Source organism: Ziziphus jujuba, chromosome 2 (genome assembly GCF_031755915.1).
Source record: "Ziziphus jujuba cultivar Dongzao chromosome 2, ASM3175591v1".
Classification (NCBI taxonomy): Eukaryota; Viridiplantae; Streptophyta; class Magnoliopsida; order Rosales; family Rhamnaceae; genus Ziziphus; species Ziziphus jujuba.
Window position 1 is genome coordinate 2,221,129 of NC_083380.1, and position 25,035 is coordinate 2,246,163.

General features: G+C 38.1%; 3 protein-coding genes across 3 annotated transcripts; all 3 read left to right on the forward strand.

Moving 5' to 3' along the window:
• The first annotated feature begins 7,044 nt into the window (after positions 1–7,044).
• On the forward strand, positions 7,045–8,313 carry LOC125422370 (putative disease resistance protein RGA3). The gene is made up of 3 exons (XM_048473772.2): positions 7,045–7,350; positions 7,399–7,689; positions 7,816–8,313. Exons 1-3 carry the CDS (start codon positions 7,045–7,047, stop codon positions 8,311–8,313), a joined length of 1,095 nt encoding a protein of 364 aa, XP_048329729.2.
• Positions 8,314–8,437: 124 nt separating this feature from the next.
• On the forward strand, positions 8,438–10,483 carry LOC107417722 (putative disease resistance protein At3g14460). Its single transcript, XM_060814474.1, has 2 exons — positions 8,438–9,172; positions 9,338–10,483. The coding sequence occupies exons 1-2, from the start codon at positions 8,438–8,440 to the stop codon at positions 10,481–10,483; spliced, it is 1,881 nt and encodes a 626-aa protein (XP_060670457.1).
• Positions 10,484–21,225: 10,742 nt separating this feature from the next.
• Positions 21,226–24,726, forward strand: LOC107417731 (NADH dehydrogenase [ubiquinone] flavoprotein 2, mitochondrial). The gene is made up of 10 exons (XM_048473780.2): positions 21,226–21,501; positions 21,592–21,624; positions 21,722–21,787; positions 22,418–22,534; positions 23,435–23,512; positions 23,611–23,716; positions 23,796–23,842; positions 23,963–24,040; positions 24,193–24,258; positions 24,380–24,726. Exons 1-10 carry the CDS (start codon positions 21,232–21,234, stop codon positions 24,485–24,487), a joined length of 969 nt encoding a protein of 322 aa, XP_048329737.2. The 5' UTR covers positions 21,226–21,231; the 3' UTR covers positions 24,488–24,726.
• Positions 24,727–25,035: the final 309 nt, after the last annotated feature.

Here is a 25,035-nt window from a genome sequence, read left to right on the forward strand (position 1 = left end):
ATTTAATATTAAGTTAATGTTTGGTGTTGGAATCCAGATGGCTTGTCTTAAAAACAATCAACCTTAAAATCAATTTTATGTAATATCTATACTAATTATTTGTTTCTTTTATTGCAATTGATGGCTTTAGATTTTGCATATTGATGAAAGCAAAGCCATATAACAACTAAATGTTAAGAGAAGCTCCATTATTGTCACTACAACATATAATCTTTCTCTAACTCTATCAATATCAGCTTTCTCTTCTACCTTTTCAAACTAGCAAATGGCAGAAACAATCCTCTTGACCATTACAGAGGGGATCATTGGGTGGTTGAGATCTACAGCTGTGAAGGAAGTAGGATTGCAATGGGGGGTAAACAAAGAGCTTGTTGGACTTGAAGACACCATTTTAACCATCAACGCTGTATTTCATGATGCAGAGGAGAAGCAGGGCCATAACCATCAGGTCAGAACTTGGCTTAAAAGGCTTGAAGATGTAGTTTTTGAAGCTGATGACTTGATGGACGAGATCTCCTATGAGGCTCTGTGACGACAAAGGATGGTTGGAAGCGAGATGACAAAGAAAGTATGTACTTTCTTCTCATCCTCCAACCAAGTTTCCTTTCGACACAAGCTAGCTAGGTAACAGAGTAAAAGCCATTAGGGAAATGTTAACTACAATTAGAGATGATAAAAACTTCCATTTGGAGGGGATCATGAAGTGACTACTAGAGGGAGGGAGGCTACCCACTCATATATACGTGAAGAAGTTACTGGGAGGGATAGAGATAAGATGGCAATCATAGAGTGTCTATTGGATACCAAAATTGAAGAGAATGTGTCCGTGAATTCCATAGTTGGTAGTGGAGGGCTAGGAAAAACTACACGTGCTCAGTTGGTGTTTAATGATGAAAAAATCCAAATGCAGTTTGATTTGAAAATGTGGGTGGACTATAAAGCAACACTAGATCTCCTGTCACACCCAAATCCGAAAGGATTGATGATAACATATTATGAGGGTTCCAGGTTTTCAACTTGGCTTCCATCACTTACAGGTTTCAAGTTGGAGATGTTGGAAATGTGAATACTTGCAGTGTTTAAATAAATTCCTTTCTCTCAAGCATTTCCTCCTAAATGAAATGGTTGGTCTGGAGTATATTTCAAATGATTTCCCTACGTTGTCAGCTACAACAATGCTGCTATCCTTGGAGACTTTATTCTTTCACAGATAGCCTTATTGAAACTTAATTCAATACAGAACTTATCACAGCAAGCATATAGAAAGAAACAAACAAGAAGAATCACACAAAGAACACATAAATTTTACGAGGTTTGGTCCAGAAATGACCTACATCCTCAGTGAAGTCCATCCAAGAAGTTCTTGCACTATGAACAAAAACAAATACACCATTGCAACAGTTTCTCTCTTGATTTTACAGATTCTCTACACCCATAAACCACACCAGAAACCCCTTTACAACCTCTCTCTTTCTCACAAATCTCTCACCCAGAATGATCCTAAACAACACCAAGAGAAAGAGAAATACAATGAGAAAGAGGCTACAAGAAGAAAAAAGAAAACCAGAAGAAAAAAGCTTTAATCGAGAACTAACTGTTTCTGTCATATATTTTCTGTTTCTGCAGTTAAACCATTATTTATAAACCTCCAAAACAGAAAACTAACCGCTGACTCATCCTAACCACTTCCTTAAGTGCAACGGCACCGTTTCACAACTGATGCTTATAAGAAACGTTGACTTTGACCATCTCTCAATTGAATCACAACCAGCAAGCCTAATCTAAAGGGATGGTTGAGGGAGGAGGATGATATCAAGAAGAACAAGAAGATCATACACTGCTTGCATTTCCTCGTCTTTGTAGATTTATCACTGTTAACTGCCCTAGGTTAACCTTTTTTTCCACTTTCACTAAATCTACAAGGTATTACTGTGGGGGAAAAAAAATACTTGGATGCCATTCCAACAGAAAACGACAAATATGTTTTTTTCAGCATCATCTTTCTTTCCTTTCTCCAATTTGATTTTCCTTATTCTTTCCAATATTGAGGATTTATAGTATCTGCCAGAGCAGCTACAAAGCTACAAAGTCTCACTTCTCTCCAAAAACAAGTTGTCTCATCTTGCACTAAATTGAAGTATTTGTCTCCTAGTATTAAACATCTGACCTCAATTGAATTATTAGTAATTGATGACTGTCAAGAACTTGACATGTCAGATCCTGATGACTTTGTGTGGCAATCCTTAAAAAATCTTTGTGTACTCTGTCTGTTACAATTACCTCAGATGAAGACTCTGCCAGAGGGGCTTCAACATGTAACAAGCTTGTAAGAACTTGAAGTTCAAGAATTGGAAAATTTGATTAGCAGTCTAGTTGTCTTCATCTCACCTCTTTATGGAAACTGAAGATCAAAGATTTTCCCATCTTATTCAAAAGATGCCAAACAGAAATAAGTGAGATGGGCCTAATGTTGCTCACATCCCAGAGTTGATCTTGAAATGAACTACTTTAGATGATGGTGGTGATTCTTAATCCTTTATCCTTCTTGGTACCTACTTACACATACACCATTCTAATATATTGTTATTCATGTGTTTTTCTTTCTGTGACAAATTTGGAGAATTTTCTGATCACCTCTAATTTTAACTTTGTATGTGTATGCAATGCAGGATGTAATTGGAAAATGTTGAACAGGTTTCAGGTATCACAATTTTGTAACAAAGGAATGTCACAATTGTAGTTATCCCTTTTTGTTTCTTGTTCACAACAAATGGACTTTTTTTGCCAGCCCTTATATATTTTATCATTTTCAGGATTTATATCCTATTTGAAGATTGAAGCATGCATGAAACAAAACTTAAGCCAAGGAAGTGAATTTTATTTAAATAAATAAAAAAAAATTGGTGTATAATTTTGGAAGAGTTCTCTTACAATAGGCAATGACATACAGATTCCCTTTATCAAGTTTTTGTAAAATTTTCACATATTAAAATTAATCACACAGATTTCTAATTTGTTTTTATGTTTCAATCACCATTTTCATAATTCGTTACTTTCATATTGCACCAGCATGATGAGGTGAGGTATTTTGTTGTCACAATTTTAGTTTTATATAAAGGAGTAAAATTTGACACTGCATATAGAGTAGAGTAAAACTATGGTGGAGCATGCTTAATTTGATATAAGTATATCCTACTAAATAATTCTTTAGTAAGATTCTTCTTAAAGGCTTCCTCCTTTTCACCAGCATTGGATTGGCGTACCCTGTTGCAGAGGAACTTGGTTTACAATATCCTACAACAACTGTAAACATTGTGGAGTTATCAAGGTTTTGCTCAATCTCTCTATATTAGTGCAATACCTTCTTTGTTATATGACCAAGTGGTAAGCAAAACATTTAATTTGGTACTAAGTATTCTTATCATTCTTTCTTGACACTAAAACAATGATATCTTTGCTTGATCACGGGCACTAGAGATATAAGAGGGAACCATTGCAAAGATGCTCAATGAAAACTATTAGTGAAGATTGGCTTACTTATTAAGATAGAGTAGCATTTGGTTGAGGTTCCATAGCAACAGAGATAAAATTCCACTTATATGTAAGTCTGTTATCATTCTGTTTCCAGATTCCCTGAACAAAAGAAAGAACAAAGTTCCTTACTATTCCTAGACAATTTTCATTTATATTTTTCATTGCGATCTTTATATCAGGACTTCAAAGTTTGTATATAAATTCTAAAGCTTTAGAAATAATTGGATCTCATTAAAAACCTTTTCTACAACTCAAGAATTAAGGGGTAATTATGTACATTTCCTACACTTCTCATATGAATTTTCTATTGCCACGTGATTTCAGTGTCCATGTGTTTTCTTCATGATAATAACTGAAAACTTCGGTCTGAATTCAGGTTGATGAGGCATTTTTCTGTAGAATGATGACCCCATAAAAGCAGTGAATTTGACTCTCCGTCCTAACAGAACATGATTCAGGTCTAAGTTCCAAAAATTTCTGCAGACATTTCTTCGATGAAGGCTAAGGGAAGACTGCTTGCCATAAACAATTTCTGATTTAGCAAGAAGGGTTCTTTTGCTTGAATAATTAAAGTCTAGCTATTTTCTCTGAAAGAGAAGTTGATTCTAGCTTTGGTGAAAAGCTCCTCTACTCATTCATTTATTTCGGGTATGTAGCTCTGACCATGTTTCTTCCATTCCATTTATGACCTCAAAAGTCACTTTGAAACTTTGTGGTTCTCTGATGCTACAAATTGATTTCTGACAATACGTTATTTATTTTACACTTAGCTGAATCTGCAGATGCAAGTAAATTCCCTGAAATTTTTACTAATTAAGTTCTTTCCGTAGGTTTTGCAAAAATCTTACACATTTATATATGCAAAATATATAGTTTATGTTGCTCGCTAACATATATAACTTATGTGATGTCAGTGCCAGGGATAGATGGATGTCTTGTTGATACAAACATGAATAATGGAATCAAAGTTGCGTAAGTCTTAATAAAAAAATGGTGCAGTTTTTTATTCAAAGTTTGCATGTAAATGCTAGTTCTTAGAGTTTCTAATTATTTTTTGAGGTGTTAAAGTCAGTTCCTCCCCCTCGCCCCTCTTGACTATCTAGCAGTATTATTTTCTAACTCCTTTTATATCTTATCATTTTGATGAATTTTTTATTAATTCAACAATTTTATTATCATGTGCTGGCTTTTCTCTTTTTATAATAACAGTACTAATGAAGATTGCGCTTAGATGCTCATATTTGACTGATACGTCCACAATAAGAAAGTAATAATTCATTAGAAAAAATATTGAAAATTTTGGAATATTATGACTAAGTGAATAATTAAGCAACCATTAAATTTGGTACTAAGTACACTGCTCATTCGTTTCTTTGACAATCCTCATTTGCTTTCACCAGGCACTACAGATATAAGATAAGATGACTTTGTCATTTGAATCATTGCAAACCATCAGTGAAGATTGCCATACTTATTATAACAGAATTGCATTTGGTCGAGGTTCAGTTGCAGGGGATATGGTATGAAAATCACAATCCTCTTTCCTAGCTGCTTCATATATGAAATTTCCCATCTTTTTTATCATTTCCAACTTGGTCTTCTCTTGAACCATTATAAAAATTTTCAATTAACTTCCTTTTCTTCTTCTTCTTCTTCTTCTTCTTCTTCTTCTTCTTCTTCTTCTTCTTCTTTTTCTTTTTTTTTTTTTTTTTTTGGGGTTTCATTTCGATCTAAAAATAGACAACATGCTCTTCCCAAATGAAATTGCTTAACAAGTCACATATCACACGTTTAAAAGTGGCATGTTTAGCCAACTTCCTTCTATTTTTGTTCCCTGTAAAAATATTGTTTTTTAAAAACCAATTGAATGTGCTATGATGTCCAACATTCCACCTGAGGAAAGGTAATAGACAATTTTCACATATAGAGAAGCTTATGACTGATATTCTGAGTTTGAAGTTTTGATTATCTTTAAATACCAAATGGAGTCTCATTTATTTTATTTTGTTGTTGCAGAATAGATGGAGGTGGAGTACTAGTACTCTATCATGATTACAAGATTGGAATCATACTATAAAGTTTTGATGTTGTATATGTAAACGAAGCATGGTTTGCTGCTGCAGCATATATGGTGAATGGTTGTGACTGCTATATATGGTGGATAGAGTGATGGATTGTTGATTTCTCTGCTCATGTGATGAACTTATGTAGGAGATTCAATTCAAAGTCATTAATAAAGCAAGTTCAAACGCTTTTTTGAAGTTGCCATTTTATTGAACTGTCTAATTTGTTACCTTTTTTTTTTTTTTTTTTTGGGGGGGTGAATGTCTAATTTGTTCCTCTTCTCATATGATCAAATGATAGTTTGATATTATATTTTACTGCTGCAGGCAAGATGGTAAAGGAATACTAGAGTGCTGTTATAATTGGAACTTGGAAGATGGATGACAGGATCTTATAAGTTACACAAACCTTCATTGGAAAATTCTGAATATTTTTTGTTGATTCAAAGTTTAGATCGAAAATCCCAGTTCCTAGAGTTCCTCGTTGTTGTTCTAAAAAGGTTCAACTCAGCAATATATGTCCTCAGTTACTATCTAGCTCGATTAATTTAATTTTTTATCTTCTCCTTTTTAAATGATTTTTTTTTTTTTTCCTTCTAACTTTCTGCAAGTAATAAGGATGTGGCCTTTTCATTGATAAGTCCATTATAAGAAGATAATAATTAATTTAAAAAGAAAAGAGAGAAAACAATAAATTATATGTCACAAAAAATAATAATAATAAAATTGAAAATATAGTAACAGTAAGAATTCAACAAATATATTGATTCCTAGCTTTTTGGTGGAAATCTCTTCTATTATTTCTGGTATGAATGTCTAGCTAACCATGTTAATTTCTTATATATATGGCCTCAAAAGTAACCCTGAAAACTTGTATGATTCTTTGATGCCATAAATTGATTTCTATCATTTAAAATTTGAAAAAATTGATATCTGTCATTTAAAATTTGAAAAATGATCTAATTTAACAACATATTTTAGAAAATATTGCAAACAATTATTTTTAACGTTATTTTCTAAGATGCCGGCATGTATAGGCCATATTTCTTACAGTCTTTCTTTTGCTTTTTAAATTTTCCTCAGCTTAGGATTTGGTGACACCTGGACATGGAAGTTCTATTTAATAACTTACACAAGAAAATTTTAAAGAAAACCCTGAATAGAAAATTGGCGGTCATCTCCACCATGCTAAATAAATGATATTTTCTATGTTATTACACCAACTTGAAGAGAGAGAAGAAAATAAAAATCACCAATCAATGTTAATTAAGGTCGGTGTAAATTTAGTTGTTCTGATTCTCCTGAAGGCTTATTTTATTTGCAGTTTGACTTTGCACATTTTAAAACCATCATTCAAGGGAAGCTCCATTGTTATCAACATAACATAACTTTTCTTGCAAAAACTTTGAAACAGTTTGAGCATTCTTTAAACCTGTTCAACAATAGAATGGCAGAGATTGTCCTGTCAGGTGTTGTTGATAGGATCATCCACGGTTTGGGTTCTGCGGCTGTGCATGAAATTGCATTGCTGTGGGGTGTAAATGATGAGCTCTCGGGACTACAAGAAACCATTTCAACAATAAAAGCTGTACTGCTTGATGCTGAGAAGAAGCAGTTCCATAACAATGAAGTCCGAGCTTGGCTGAAGAGGCTTGAAAATGCTTTTTATGATGCTGATGACTTGGAGGATGAGTTCAACACCGAGGCAGCTCTGCCAAAACAAAGGATGCTTGGAAGTACTGAGATGACCAAGGTATGGACCTTCTTCTCAACCCCAAATCAACTTGCCTTTTGACATAAGCTTGGTTGCAGAATAAAAGCTATCAAGGATAGACTAGAGGCAATTAGAAAAGATAGAAAATTCCATTTGGATGAGACATGTAAGGAGACTAAAGTTGAAACTACAAAAGGAAGGGAGACTCACTCAGAAAAACCTGAAAAGGAAGCAACTAGGAGGGATAAAGATAAAATGGCAATCGTGGAACGGTTGTTGGATCCAAAGATTGAAGAGAATATATTTGTCGTTCCCATAGTTGGTTGTGGAGGATTAGGAAAAACCACACTTGCTAAACTTCTGTTCAATGATGACAAGGTTGAAGGGCATTTTAAATTCGAAATCTAGGTTTTTGTGTCTAATAATGATTTTAATGTGAGATTAGTTGTTGAGAAAATTTTAAAATCTGTGATTGATCAAAAATATAACTTAGAAAATCTAAAGATAAAGCAATTGCAAAAGGGTCCCCTTCTATATAAGGACATAGAAAGCCTAGAGATGGATCAATTGCAAAAGCGTCTTCAAAAAGAGATAGTTGGAAAAAAATATCTTCTTGTACTTGATGATGTATGGAATGAGAATCGTGAATTGTGGTTAGAATTGAAAGGTTTGTTAGCAAAATGTGCAAAAGGAAGCAGAATAATACTAACTACTCGTAGTATAGTGGTAGCAGAGATTACAAGCACAATGAAACCATATATTTTGGAGAGATTAGATAAAGAAGAGTCTTGGTCTCTATTTAAAAATGTGGCATTTAGGCATGATCAAATGTCTAATGATTCCAAAATTTCTGAAATTGGAAGGGAGATTGTTGACAAGTGTGGAGGGATTCCTCTCGCCATAAGGAAAATAGGAAGAATGTTGTATAATAAAAATCCAAACACAGAGTGGTCCTCCTTCCGTAGAAAGGAATTTTCAACAATTGATCAGGAAAAAAAATGATATTTTACCAACGCTCAAACTAAGTTACGATAACCTACCATCACATTTGAAACATTGTTTTTCCTTTTGTAAATTATATCCTAAAGGTCATAAAATCAATGTAAGGATGCTAATAAATCTATGGATGGCACTAGGATTTATTAGTAAGTCATCATATCCAACTCAAGTGGATGTAGGTTATGGCTACTATATGGAATTACTTCGAGGATCATTCTTCCAAGAAGAATGGGAAGAGTATAATTTTGTGAAAAGATGTAAAATGCATGATCTTGCAACACAAGTAGGAGGAACAACATATGCCCTTTTAAAAGCAAATAAAGAATGTAATGGTGATATCGACGGAAGTACTCGTCATGTATCATTTGATTGTCATTTAGATTCACTACAGCAAATTCGAATTGCACGGTCTCCAGCAAGTAAGATCCGAACAGTTATTCTGCCTAGACAATCATCAAAGATAACTCAAGGAAGATCATGTGATCAATCAGTCTGTGATGAAGTTTTTTCAAGCCATAAGTCGGCACGTGTCTTGGATCTTTATAATTTTGGGATTAAGGTAGTGCCAAGATGTGTAGGTAAACTAAAGCATTTAAGGCTTCTTACTCTTGGTTGCAATGAAGATATCAAGGCATTGCCTGATTGCATTACCATGCTATATAATTTGCAAACATTTATACTATATGGTTGCAAGAATCTCCAAACATTGCCAAGAAACATGGAACGCCTAGTCAACCTCGTAAATCTAGACACTGAGGACTGCAAAAGTTTGACTCATATGCCACAAGGATTCAATAAATTGACTAAGCTTCAGTTTCTAACACACTTTGTATTGAAGTCCACGTATAGTGGTGGTGATCAGGTGGGTGAGCTAAGGGACTTGATGAGATTAAACATCCTTGGAGGGTACATAAAAATTAGCAATTTGGGAAATGGGGAAGATAGTAGGAATGCAAACCTTAAGGAAAAAGAAGATCTTCAATCTTTATATTTACATTGGTGAGGTGATCATCCGTGTTATTCAAAGATAGGTTGGTATTCTGAAGTTGAAAATGCAGAATATGATAAAAATCTACCATTATATCTGAAGAATGTGGACTATGAAGAAACACTGGAAGGCCTCCAACCACACCAAAACCTAAGGGGATTGAGTTTAGAATATTACGAGGGTGTCAGGTTTTCAAGTTGGCTTCCTTCACTTGCAAATCTTGAATATCTTGAGATATTAAACAATAGGAGTTGCCAATATCTGCCGCCATTTAATCAATTCCTTTCTCTCAAGTTATTGAAGATAGTCAAAGTGGTTGGTCTGGAGTATATTTCAGAAAACTCCTCCAGTTCATGTACAACAATACCACTGCCATCTCTTGAAGCGATTTACTTTGAGTCATTGCCCAATCTAAAGGGATGGTACTGGAGGGAAGACGAAGAAGGAGGTCAAGCTGATCATAGTTCCTCCACATCAACGATTTCATTTCCTCGTCTATCCGAATTCATTGTTTATGGTTGCCCCAGGTTGACCTTTTTGCCGCTCTCCCCACATTTAAAATCTTTGACAGTGGGAAAAAATAACTGGAAGCCTTTTCAACAGGCAATAATGGCGAACATCGGAATATCATCCTTATCCTCATCATCTTCCTTATCTTTCTCCAATTTGACTGATCTAGGTCTCTATGAAATTGAGGACTTGCAATGTCTTCCTGAATGGTTTCAAAACCTCACTTCTATCCAAGTGTTAGTCTTGGCCCGCTGCCACAACTTGAAGTGTTTGTTTCCTGGTATTCAACATTTTGTCTCCTCACTTCAAGAATTAAGAATTTGTGCATGTAATGAACTTGAGATGTATGATTCTGATGACTTTCCATGGAACGCCTTTGAAAATCTTCGTGTACTTCTTTTGAAAGAGCTTTCTGAAATGGTGAACCTCCCGGAGGGACTTAAACATGTAAAGAGCTTACAATATCTTAAGGTCCATTACTGTGAAAATTTGATTGGGATTCCAGATTGGATAAGAAGCCTCAAATCCCTCAACGAACTCTCAATTGATGGATGTCCAAATTTGACATCACTTCCTGAAGGAATAAGTCAGCTCACCTCTTTACAAGAGCTAAAGATTACATATTGTTCTGAAATCTTATTACGAAAATGTCGTAGGGGAAAAGGCGAAGATTGACCCAAGATTGCTCACATCCCAAATTTGATCTTGAAACCATCTCCAAAAGGTACATGAACACAATTGTCAGGACCCGTCCAGAATTCCTCTCTGGAACCCTAGACAAGCCCTGATCCCAGGGAAACCCTACCGGACCCTCCAATGGAAAATCCGGCAGAGCCTCCCCTAAGGGATGGACTTACCACAAATTACCTGCACTGAAAACACACTTCTATACTCATCCCCTTATTCCTCCCGCAAACTACAAATTGTTCCACAAATTTCAGCACTTCTCAACAATAACAATAGTCCAGTGCATAAATAAAACATAAGTGTCCCAATAGTATACAGAGCTTTAAGAAGTGCTAATCAACAGAAATACAACAAGGATGAAATAAATAATACACTGAGATGAAAAAGTATAGAAGTACTTCTCAAAACACAACAGCAGCGGAAAACTTGGTTCGCTCTGGAAGAACGTCTACCACCACTTGCACCTAAGGGAACGGAACTTAAAAACGTGAGATGCTAATCATTTCAATGAGTGACCCTAACTGTCAGGACCCGTCCAAAGTTCCCTACCGGGACCCTAGACAAGCCCTGATCCCAGGGAAACCCTACCGGACCCTCCTGTGGAAAATCCGGCAGAACCCCCCCCCCCTAAGGGATGGACTTACCACAAAATTCCGTGCACTGAAAACACACTTCTATAATTGTCCCCTTATTCCTCCCACAGTACTACAAACTGGTTCCACAAATTTCAGCACTCCAAAATAAAAATACAATAATCCAGTGCAATTTAAATACATAAGTGTCCCATACAGTATACAGAGCTTTATGAAATACTACAACGTATAGAGTACAGCAAGAGTGAAAGAAATATTACAACTGCAGTAAAAGAAGAACAAGGTACTGCACGAACTAATACAGCGAGGAAGATCAAGTCCGCTCTGGATGAACACCGACAACCTGGTACCTAGAGGAACGGAATTTAAGAGTGTGAGATGCTAATCATCTCAGTGAGCGACCCTATCTACCATATAATATAATACCACGGTAATAATAAATAATAATAAATTGGAAATAATAATTTCTCTCAAAACCCTTACAATTCTCTCAGTTGGAAAAGTTCCCCTTTTAAAACCTTTTCACAAAACCCGTTATTCATATTCCCCGAAAACCAAGACATCAAATAAATATCCGAACAGTAATAATTAATTTTAAATCCAATATAGTTTTAAAACATTTTATTTTTAAAACACAGTTCTGAAAATCATTTGATGCACCCACTATATACTAGTGGCGCCAACAGTACCCAGCGTCCCGAGGTACCGCCAGACAGAAGGTTATAGAGAGAAACCAGCATACGGTCGCGTGGCGTCCCACTGCGCCGCTGCTAACCTGGTGTCCCGGCCAAAGGGGGGTGGCCACCCTCTCCGATGGCAACCACAGGACAACCTCATAATATCAACCGCGCGCTAATCACACCCACCTGCGCGCTAATCACAACCGTGTGCACACTAACCATATCACATAATCAGAACACCAGTACGTGCACGGTGCATCTAAAAATTATAAAATCCGCAAATTTAAATTATAAAAAAAATTTCACATTTTTCATAAGCATAGCGGGCATAATCCATCCGCTTGAACCGGGAAATTCTTCACAATTTCTTTATAATCGATACCATAAATTCCATGATTTTCAAATCCACCAACTCCCAAAATCCATCAATTCAAATATCCACATTTTTCCAAGCATAAATAATTTCTCGAAATATCATAATCAAATCTCATAATATTCCATGGGCATATTTTATAAAAATTGAAATCACCAACATAACCAAATATTTTCTTTGAAATATTTGAAAATCAAATCGTGCCCAATTTACCATTAAAACTACACCAATTTCAAAATCCTCAAAACCATAAAATAATTTCACATGGCATAAATTTGTAAAGTGCACATTTTCTTAAATCCAATAAATTCATAAATAATTCCACAATAAATCCAATAAATATTTGGCACATAGAAATTAAATTCCAAATATTTAAATCACACACATATTATATTCACAAATTAAATTCCCCAAAATTTATTTGAAGGTGGGTCACTCACCTTATGCACGTATCTCAATCAAGATCCTCCGTAGGATCGGCTCCGCTACTCGCACGTGCACCTAAAACATCCACAGTACCAAACCACAAATATTAATATTTTATTCGGGTAATCCCCAAATGGGTACCCGGGGAGCGAACACCAACGATAACTAAAATTTACGAATTATATACCGAATCGAAGCTCGAGTGATGCTAATCATAGATCCGGTCTTAATTTCCGATGATCGTACCCGACGGAGTCGGAATTTCATCGGGAAGCTTTTCGGGTTTCGGCTCTGCAATTCTCCCAAACCGTCGCGAATTGGTGGAAACGGATGCCGGATTCGGGTTCAGGAGGTCGAACACAGCGGACTGGAGCCGGCCGGAAAACTGGGTACTCGCCGGAACAGTACTTTCCGGCGAGCCGCCGCGGTCGCCGGCGGCGGCGCGTGCGGTGGCCGTTGGTCATCAAATTTTGCAGTCTTGTAGATCGTGAGGAGAGAAACTCAACGGAACCGGCGGTGAGCAAAACGGAGGTCGGACGGCAGAGAAATCACCGTTTGAAGATTTCCGGCCCCTCGCCGGAAAACGCTCCGATCCCGGACTTGAGGAGAGGATGATGGGTGTATGGCGTGTGTGGCTGGAAAATGGCCGGAAATGGGTCGATTTGCGGTGGAGGGGAAAAACTCGCCGCCGAACTTCGGAGATCCGATCCGGGCGCGTACGGCGGCCGTTCGCCGTGAAATTTGGAGGTTTTGCCGGAAATGAGGTGGGCAATCTGGCTGGCCGGTGCGTGTACAGTATCTCGGCCGAAAAACTTGAAAACCTCCGGTGGCCGGCAACTCTCTCTCTCTTTTTCTCTCTCCTCTCTCTCTTTCTCTCTCTTCCCCGAGTGTTTTAACAAATAAAAACCCTGCGTGACACTGTTCATGCCACGTAGACCAATCAGAAGCTGACACGTGGCATTACTGTGCACTTAAGCCAGATATATTAAAATAATACGGTACCTAGCAAATTTCAAACGTCCGTAACTTTTTAACCAAATGTCCGATTTAAGCGTGCCGCTAGTCTATGAACTCGTATCGATGAGTACTTTACAACCATACAAGATTCAACTCAAAATTACATCACAAGAAAAAGTCAACTCCTGGCACCTTTTGGACAGTTTACACTTCAACTTGTTTTGCCCATAACTTTCAAACCGTAGCTCCGTTTTTGACGTGCTACTAGTCTACGAACTCAGGGCGTCATGCACTTTGCCACGGTACCCTGGTCAACTCGAAATTCCCACCGAGGCAAAAAGTCAACTTTTGACCCCTTCGGTCAACGGTCAACGGTCAACCTCGGTCAACGTGCATGGATTCCGGTGCGATTCGGGACGGGGTGTTACAGCCTTCCCCCCTTACAAAAATTTCATCCTCGAAATTTCCGCACGTCACTGGAACAGATACGGGTACTGCTCACGCATCTGTGCTTCGGGCTCCCACGTTGCTTCCTCGACTAAGTGGTTCCGCCATAAGACCTTAACTAGAGGAATAGTCTTGTTGCGTAGCGTCCGTTCCTCGCGATCCAAAATCTGTACTGGCTGCTCCACATACGAAAGATCTTCCCTTATCTCTATGTCCGGACTCTCGAGTACGTGCGAAGGGTCTGCAATATACTTCCGTAGCATCGACACATGAAATACGTTGTGAACTCGAGCTAGCTCTTCCGGTAACGCCAACCTGTACACCACAGGGCCAATCCTCTCCGTAACCTCATAAAGCCCAGTATAACAAGGACCCAACTTACCTCGTCGTCCAAAACGTACTACTCCTTTCCATGGAGATAACTTTAGGAATACCCAATCTCCTATCTCGAATTCCAAATCCTTTCTACGCACATCGGCGTAACTCTTCTGTCGATCTTGGGCAACCTTCAATCGATCCCTAATGATCTTCACCTTGTCCAAGGTCATCCTTAAATACTCAGATCCGACCGCATTATTTGTTGCAAGGAGCCTCTCTTCTCCTACCTCACTCCAACACAAGGGTGTCCGACACTGCCTCCCATATAAAGTTTCATACGGGGACATCCCAATACTCGCCTGATAACTGTTGTTGTAGACAAACTCTATCAGGGGCAGTTGTTCATCCCAGCTACCGCGAAATTGCATAATGCAAGACCTTAGCATGTCTTCTAATGTCTGGATTGTGCGCTCTGCTTGTCCATCAGATTGCGGGTGAAAAGCGGTGCTGTAGTTAAGTCTTGCTCCTAGTGCATCAGCCAACTTCCGCCATAGTCGTGAAGTAAAGCGCGGATCTCGATCGGAGACGATGGCTAACGGTACTCCATGAAGACTTACAATGCGTTGCACGAACAACTGAGCTAACTTCTCGGGTGAAAAACGTTCTCGTACCGGTAGGAAGTGTGCCGACTTGGTGAGACGATCAATGATTACCCAAATGCCGTCGTACCTTCTAGGTGTGGAAGGAAGCTTGAATACGAAGTCCATGTTGAGTTCTTCCCACTTCCACACGGGAATCGGTAAAGGTTGGAGTAGTCCCGAAGGCTTCTGTCTTTCTGCTTTCACTTGTTGACAAATCAAACACTTTGATACGAAGTCTGCCACTTCTCTCTTCATACCAATCCACCAATAATACTTAACAAGCGTCCGGTACATCTTGGTACTCCCAGGATGCATCGCATACATCAAGCTGTGCGCCTCCTCTAAAATCTCCTTCTTGAGTCCTGGGATATCCGGAACACAAAGTCGTCCTTTATACACGAGGGCTCCATCCCTCCTTATGGAAAATTCCGGATCAAGACCTTCTTGTTCTTTGCCTTTAATTGTCCTCAACTTAGGATCTTCCATTTGGGTCTCTACTATACGATCCACCAACACCGGTCGTACCTGGAAGCTAGCCATGAGAACTCCTGAAGGGTGCATATGCATTAACACCCCCATCTTCTTCAACTCCACCATGAGAGGTAGTTGGATGACTTGGACGTGAGCAAGGGATCCAGTAGCCTTCCTACTCAAAGCATCTGCCACTACATTCGCCTTACCCAGGTGATAATCAATCACACAGTCATAATCCTTTAACAACTCCATCCATCGCCTTTGCCTCATATTTAACTCCTTCTGAGTGAAAATATACTTGAGGCTCTTGTGGTCGGTATAGATTTGGCATGTGGCCCCATACAAGTAGAGCCTCCACTTCTTTAGAGCAAAGACTACCGCCGCCAATTCTAAGTCGTGCGTAGGGTAATTCTGTTCGTGCTGCTTCAATTGCCGAGATGCATACGCTACCACCCTTTGATTCTGCATTAGCACGCAACCCAACCCTTGATGGGATGCATCACAATAAACTTCAAAACCTTCATTCCCATCAGGTAAAGTTAAAACAGGTGCGGATGTCAACTTTTGCTTCAACTCCTGAAAACTCTGTTCACACCTGTCCGTCCAACTAAATTCAACATTCTTTCGGGTCAATCTATGAAGCGGCCCGGCAATCCTTGAAAACCCTTCAATAAAACGACAGTAGTAACCCGCTAATCCAAGAAAACTTCGTACCTCCCTCACAGTGGTAGGGCGCTCCCAACTCAACACTGCCTTTACCTTATCAGGGTCCACATAGATACCTTCTGCCGACACGATATGTCCGAGAAAGCCCACTTGATTCAACCAGAATTCACACTTGTCGAACTTAGCATATAGTTGATGCTGCCTTAGAGTTTGGAGCACTCTCTTCAAATGTCTCACGTGCTCTTCTTGGCTCCTTGAATAGATCAGAATGTCATCGATAAATACAATGACAAAACGATCCAAGTACGGACGAAACACCCTATTCATCAAGTCCATGAAAGCTGCTGGGGCATTGGTGAGTCCGAACGACATCACTAGGAATTCATAATGTCCGTACCTCGTTCTAAAGGCAGTCTTAGGAATGTCTGACTCTCGGATCCTCAATTGATGGTACCCCGACCTCAAGTCGATCTTGGAGAACACCTTGGCACCTTGGAGTTGGTCGAATAGATCATCTATCCTTGGCAACGGATAGCGATTAGGGATGGTAACCTTATTAAGTTTTCGGTAGTCTATACACAGCCTTAGACTACCATCCTTCTTCTTTACAAACAAAACTGGGGCTCCCCATGGCAATATACTTGGTCTAATAAACCCCTTATCTACCAACTCTTGCAATTGGACCTTTAGCTCCCTTAACTCCGCTGGAGCCATCCAATACGGTGGTAGAGAAATAGGCACGGTGCCTGGAATTAACTCAATGGGAAAGTCAACTTCCCTCTCCGGAGGCAATCCTGGTAACTCCTCAGGAAACACGTCCGGGAAATCCCTCACAACGAGCATGTCTTCCAACCTGACCCCACTTACTCGGGTATCTATCACATGAGCCAAATACCCCTGGCAACCTTTATTCAGTAGCTTCTTGGCAGTAAGGTTAGATATCAACCTCGGTAAGGGCCTTCCAACTCCTCCACGGAATACTACTTCTGGCAACCCTGGCCTCCTAAATGTAACTTCCTTGCTGAAACAGTCTACAGATGCATGGTTCCTTGCCAACCAAACTGGTACGAAAACATCGATAACACATAAAACCATACCTTTTCTCGTAATACGAGATTCAACAATTGAAATACTGCGGACATAATTTATAAAATTTAAACAAATATTTTCGTAAAATATTTAACCCAAGTATGCCCGAAAATTATTACTTAAAACCACGTACGATTAATACCGAAACATACTTTGCTCATGCATAATAAATAAATTAAACCACAATAAAACCATAATTAAATCACACCACATGAGCATAATTTAAATACCAATTTAAATATCAATTAAACATAACTAATTATCCAAAATAATTTTTGAAGGTGGGTCACTCACCTTGAGCGCGTAAATTAACTAAGATCCTCCGCAGGATCAACTCCACCACTCGTACGCGCACCTAAACAACCACAGTGTACCAACCAAAAATATTAATATTTTATTCGGGTAATTCCCAAATGGGTACCCGGGGAGCGAACACCAAACGATATCTAAAAGTTACGAATTATATACCGAATCGAAGCTCGAGTGACGAGGATCATGGATTCGGTCTCACTTTCCGGTGATCGGACCCGACGGGGTCGGAATCTCGCCGGAAAGCTTTTCAGGTTTCGGCTCCGCAATTCTCCCAAACAGTCGCGAATTGGCAGAAACGGATGCCGGATTCGGGTTCAGGAGATCTAACACAGTGGACTGGAGCCAACCGGAAAACTGGGTACTCGCCGGAACAGTAACTTCCGGCGAGCCGCCGCAGTCACCGACAACCGTTGCCGGCGGCGGCGCGTGCGGTGGCCGTTGGCTGAGATTTTTTGTAGATTTGTAGATCGTGGGGAGAGCAATCCAACGGAACCGGCGGTGAGGCAAACAGAGGCCGGACGGCGGAGAAATCACGGTTTGAAGATTTCAGGCCCCTTGCCAGAAAACGCTCCGATCCCGGCACGTCGGTGGTCCGATGGCCGTGAAACTTGGTGGGTCGGCTAGACTTGAGGAGGTGGTGCTGGCTAGCTGGCGCGTGTGGTCGGAAATGGGCCGATTGGCGGTGGCCGGCGGTGGAGGGAAAAACTCGCCGCCGATCTTCGCTGCCTCTGTCCAGGCGCGTCCGGCGGCCGATCGTCGTGAAAATTTGAGGTTTTGCCGGAAATGGGGAGGGGAATCTTGCTGGCCGGTGCGTGTACAGTAGATCGGCCGAAAAATTTGAAAATCTCCTGTGACCGTCGGACTTTCTCTCTCTTTCTCTCTCCTCTCTCTCTTCCCCGAGATTTTTATCAAATAAAAGCCACCCTGTGACACTATTCATACCACGTAGACCAATCAGAAGCTGACACGTGGCATTTCACTGTTCATCAACTCAAAAACATTAAAATATTACAGTATCCGGCAAACTTCACGCGTCCATAACTTTTTAACCGGATGTCCGTTTTAAGCGTGCCACTAGTCTGTGAACTCGTATCGACGAGCACTTCACAACCATGCACGATTCAAAGCTCATTTCCCCATAAATAAAAAGTCAACTCCGGCACCCCTTGGGCAGTTTGCACTTCAACTTGTTTTGCCCATAACTTTCAAACCGTAGCTCCGTTTTCGACGTGCTACTAGTCTACGAACTTGGGGCATCATGCACTTCGCCACGGTACCCTGGTCAACTAGAAATTCCAACTGGAGCAAAAAGTCAATTTTTGACCCGCTCGATCAACGGTCAACCTCGGTCAACATGCACGGATTCCGGTGCGATTTGGGACGGGGTGTTACAACAATACTCCATATTTACATCTTTATTTACTTGTTTATTTATTTCTTCCTATCTCCCTATGTTTCTACTTAACAGAAAATGATTTTCCTTGCTATTACATTTTGAAGAGTCCTCAACTTTTCAGTTTTGTATGTATGCAGGATCTAATTGGAATTTATTCAAGAAGTTCCAAATACCCAAGTTTGGCAGCAAAGGATTGTCATAATTAATGGTAGTTATAAAAGGTTTCTTTTGTTTTCTTTTTTTCTTTGTTGTTTTGACCTTTACAAAGTACCAAGACATGAAACAATGTCAATGCTTAGTTTCCTTCGCCAGGATCCTTTGCCTTTCTGAAAATATTTTACAACCGATTGAAGAATGAACAAGCTTGAGCTAATGACTGGATCCTTCTAACTCTTTGAAGTAGTTTTCAAGGTTGTGTCCAGTCTCTCACTATTCAGTTTGTTAGCTTCTCTCTGTGTGTGCTTTTTTTTTTTTTTTTTTGACCAAATGAATAATTAAGCAATCATTAAATCTCATAGCAAGTACCCTCCTCAGTCATTTCTTCGCACTGATACAATGACAATCTTTACTAATTTGCTTCGCCAGGCACTAGAGATATAAGATGATAACTTTATTCATTTGAATTAATCCAAACCATCAGTGATGATTTCTCCTACTTATTAAGATAGACTTGCATTTGGTCGAGGATCAGTGGCAGGGGAGGTGAAATGATAATCACAATCTTCTACTTGTTTTGGCCTTTCAGGCACATAATATATCATTCTCTTTTCCTGCTGCTTCATATACAATATCTCATCTTGTTTATCATTACCATATTTTAACTTGCTTTTTAATTTTTATTTCATGCTGCAACAAACCAGGGCTTGGATCATATATACTCATATGAAAAATTTTGAGGTAGCAAGAAGGTCCACACTTTTTTTTTTTTTTTTTTTTTAAATGTCATTGGGGTTTGGTGGTTTTAGCGGAAGGAGAAGTTGATTCCTAGCTTTTCAACTACACCAAATCACTTTGGGAAAAATCTCATTAGTTCATTCATTTATGCCTGAGCATGTTCCTTTTCATATATAACCTCACAAAATCACTTTCAAAACTTCATGCCACAAATTGATATCTGCCGCTAATATTTCTGTTGAATTGCTCTTTCATTAGCTCAACTTTACACTTGCAGAGTCTGCAATATTTTCTTGAAAATTCCAGTGGCTGAGCTGTTTCTATAAGTTGCGATAAAACATCGACATATTCATGCAAAATATGTAGTTTTTGTTGCTCATCAAGAGACATTATTTATTTGCATGTGCTCTGCTCTACTGCCAATTAATTTTATCTTTTTAAACTTAGATATCGAGAAGAAGTCTAATGAATGATAACTTCAGTTTGAAGTTTGCTACAGATAAATTTATAATAATGTTTTGATGTTGTATACGTACAGGAAGCACGGGGTGATGCTGCAGAGTATATACATGGTGGATAGAGTGATGGCCTATTGAACCAGTCTCAATTCAAAGTCATCCATTAAGCAAGTTCATTTTCCGATTTTGAATTGCCATTTTGTTTGACTGGCTAATTTGTTCCTCTTCGCACATCATCAAATGAAGTTTTATATTAGTTTATAGCTGCTGCAGACTAGATGGTATCAGAGTAGTATAGTGCTGTCATGATTGCATTTGGAGAATAAGTTATACAAATCTTCATGAGAAAATTGTGTATTTGTTTGTTGATTCAAAGTTTGTTTGTAAATCCCAGTTCCCAAGAGTCCCTCATTGTTCTTCCTTAATAAAGTCCTTTTAACATTTCAGCAACAATTTTACGATAATGTAAGTTTCTTTTTTACATTTTGCAAGTCAATACTAATGAAGTAATGCCTTTGGTTGTTTATGGAGATTTTCTTTTTTTTTTTTTTTTTTTCCTTTTTTAGAAAAAAAGACAAAGAAAATATAAACTATGTCATAAAAAAAGAGATGGAGATTTGGAATATAGTAACACTGAGTTTAGAATTCCACAAATATACAAGGCTATGTGAGTACCAAAAATATCTGTAGCCACTGCATGCCAAAGCTATTAAAATATTAAAAAATATAAAGAATGGCCAGACAAGACTCTAATTACTAGGGATTTTAATTTTTACTTCTCCATGGTTAGTCTCTGTTACTGTTAATACTGTTCTTGTTTACTTTCTCTATTTCCTTTGTGCTTTATTTTTTTAATATTTCTAATAGAATTGAGGTTCTCTTCGCAATCACATTTGAACATTATACAATTTAAGTGTCTATAAAGTTTATTTGACAGTGAATAAAGAATGGTCCCTCGGTGTTATTCAACTTATTGGGTCCGAACAAATAAGGTCCAAGCCAAAAAAGCATAATGAAGCGAATGGGCCCCAGACTACTTTCCGAACAACCTCGACCGGCCCAAACTCCTAGACGAGGCCCAGTAAGTAACCCGGTCCGGTTCTTTTCCTACAACTCTGGGAGACTTGGCCACAGAGGTCGTGAAGAAGCTCCAAACTCTCTCCGATCACTTTCCCTCTCTTTCCACTTCGTGGTAGTCAGCCGGAACTGGGACTGGGTTTCCAAAATGCTGGCTCGGCTCGCCGCAAGCCGTTTCCTTGAGATCCGTCAAGTTTTCCGTCAGGTTTTTCTTTTTCTTTTTTTTGTTCCCTCAAAATTTTCTTTCATTTTCCCATCTCCCAAACACTATTCATTTTCCTTTTGTTTTCTGCAGCCTTCGCGATCCTTCTCCACTGCCTTAAATTACGTGAGTTTCATTTGTTTCTCACTCACCATATTATTCATTTCTGTATGAGATTGATTCTGTTTTATTGAATTGGATTCTTTTTGGGAATTTTGGGCAGCATCTTGATTCGCCGGACAACAAACCTGACCTTCCGTGGGAGTTCTCCGCAGCTAATAAAGAGAAGGTAAGTGAAAAATGGTTGCTAATTTCTTCGTTTTCTTCAGTTAAAATTTGCAACTTTTTTCCTTCATTAGTTGTTATCCAAGTAGCCTCGTGTATTTGTATTGAATTTATCGCCCAAAAGTTTGAAACTTTCCCATCTGATATTTATATTTCTTGCATAATGCTTTTTCCGGCGAAGAATGGAGTGAAGAATTGTAAAGTTCAGTTAGTTGTGTTGGGTCAGTTTCTTTCTCGCTGAGTCCTTGGTGAAATCCTAGGCGTGCTTCACATCCTATTGTTATTCCATGTAATGTAATCCTTATGTTAGACCATATTAAGATAGCTCGGATGTTCATCTCAGTTCTATTTGCTAATGTTTCACTTTGAAATGTTCAAATTGTTAGTTTTTATAATCTATTTGTGCACTGAGTGGAAATTATAATGCCATTTTAATATTGTGAGAATGCGAGTTAAATGTTGGGCATCCGTAAACCATTGAAATTTTGAGTTAGGTAGCTTCTGGTAAATCATGAATTTCACATTAAGCAGCTGAATTCTAAAAGAATGAAACTGCCAGTGTTGATTGCTTCTCTTGGTGCTTCTGTTACTTCAGGTGTTGTGATTTTAACAATTTTAGCTGATACATGTTTAGGTTAAGGAGATATTGTCACACTATCCATCCAACTACAAGCAATCTGCTGTTATTCCTCTGCTAGATCTTGCACAGCAGCAGCATGGGGGATGGCTTCCTGTCTCAGCAATGAATGCAGTATGTTGACATGATGAAAGGCTTGAAAATGTTTTAGCTTGTATTCAGTTTTGTAGGTTTGTATGTGTTTGCAAGTCATGGCATCTTTCTGGAAGTTTGATTTATGCTTTGTTTAATGGATATTGAATACAATGCATCCTAAACTGCATATCCAATCTTAATTTGACCACAGTAATCAATATGATCATGGATTGGTTTTACAAACATTTTTCATAATTTATGCTGTAAGACTTCTAGCAATCTTAAAATACAATCACAAATCAATATGTAGTGTGAATAGAAAGGATTTGTCAATATGACATTACAATAAAAGAAAAGATCTTGTTCTCATGTATAAGCTTTGCATATTAAGCCTTTGGGTATTGTTTGGACAATTTGACAGGAAATAGGTAAATAAAGCTTAAAAATGTTGCAAAGCATGGAAATGATAAGTCCTTTTTTAATATGACAGATCGCATCCTGTTATAAAACTGATTCCTGACATCTCATCATTGCTTCATTACATTTTTCAAAAATTAGTGTTGGACCTCTCATGTCTGTCATTTTCTACACCGGTGGTTACATTTGTTCATATTTTGTGACAATTTATTGATACATCACTGTTCTGCAAGTTCCCATGATTATTTTCCTATTAACTTATAACTGTGCATCACTTTTATGCTAAGACTAAATATTTTCCTGATATGAATTCTAAAAATCTGTAAACCTAATACTAATGTAATTTCATCAATTTAATAATTATAAAGTTTTATTGTGTCCTAATTGAAGTTCCAGGTCATGCTTCATGTGGTGGAAGAGAATGTTGAAATCCTTGGAAGAGAATGTTGAAATCCTTTCCTAATGCACAATTGTAATTAATAATTAATTATTAATATTGTTGATTGTTCATGGATGGTCCAGGTAGCTAAGATTATAGAAGTTGCTCCTATCCGCGTATATGAAGTTGCAACATTCTATTCGATGTTTAATCGGTCAAAGGTGAGAACCTATACCTCTGTTAGTATTTTAATCTTCTGCACACATCCGTTCAGGATTATGCAAATTGCAGAACCTTATAAGCTTTTATTTGTTTTCAGGTGGGAAAGTACCACCTTTTGGTTTGTGGCACAACACCATGCATGATTCGTGGTTCACGAGAAATTGAGGATGCTTTACTGAAACATCTAGGAGTGAAGCGGAATGGTTAGCCTGCAACATAGTTTTGATTTCTTTTAACTTTAAATTTCACAAAAGCTCATTGTAAGAGTTTTGGCATGTGCAGAAGTAACAAAGGATGGATTGTTCTCTGTTGGAGAAATGGAATGCATGGTAAGTAATTCATTAACTGCTAAAAGCCATATCTTTTATTTTTGTTTTTGTTTAATAAAATTCTATTCATATCATTACTAAGCAATGCAAGAAGCAACCTAAATCGTTGGGATTTTGCAGGGATGCTGTGTAAATGCTCCCATGATCACAGTGGCAGACTACTCCAATGGATCTGAAGGATATACCTATAATTACTATGTGGGTCCATGAAATGTCTTGATCTTCACTAAATCATTGTCATTTTTGTGCTCTTTGATGTTGTCCTTTATTCTTCTGTTTAGTTGTTGGAAAAAAAATCCAGTGAGTAGAAAATTTTGGAATTGATATGGACTCTGTTATGTTAATTTCAGGAAGATGTTACACCAAAGCGAGTTGTAGAGATAGTTGAGTTGTTAAGAAAGGGGGAGAAGCTACCGGTAAGTAAACTGGTTTAGAGGATATAGGGTTTCCTTCATTTTCCTTCTCCTCAATAAGTAGTTTCCCTGTTCTGTTTGCTACTTTGCTGCTACATGTTCAATTTCCTTTTCTATGTTTCAGCCTGGCACTCAAAATCCAGGTCGAATTAAGAGTGGACCAGAAGGAGGAAACACTACTTTGCTAAGTGAGCCCAAACCCCCTCCATGCCGTGATCTTGATGCATGCTAAAAATTTGTGGTATTTGTTGTCTTTAATAATGTTAAGCTTGGATGTTCTCAGGCTTCCCTCTGTTGTCAGCAATGTTAAATATGTTTAATGGTCAACCATTTTTGTTATATCTCTGGCACTATTGTGTCTGCTAGATGTTCCATACAATTCTATCTTGTTTCCAATTATGCTCTGGCTAGAACTATACTGATTTTAAGTATGTTTTTATGGACATTATAAGATTGCTGAGCATTTTCAAATTTGGGTTGCTCAAATTCTAGGCATCAATTGAGAAGAAAAAAAATATTTTGATTATCATTAATGTGATTGCGTTTGGATAGTTATTCTATATGTAGGTTTGGTTCAATTCAACTAAAGAATATTTTGCTATAGTAATAAGTAATATTAGTCATTCTAAAAGGGAAAGCAAGTGAGATTGAACCAGAAGAATCACGCTAAACTAGAAGCATTTGAGAATAAAAATTTTTAGCCTATTCCTCCTAAAAATATCATTTATCAAGAAGTACAATCAGAATGGAAGAGATTTTCTATATTTTTTTCTTGGAGAT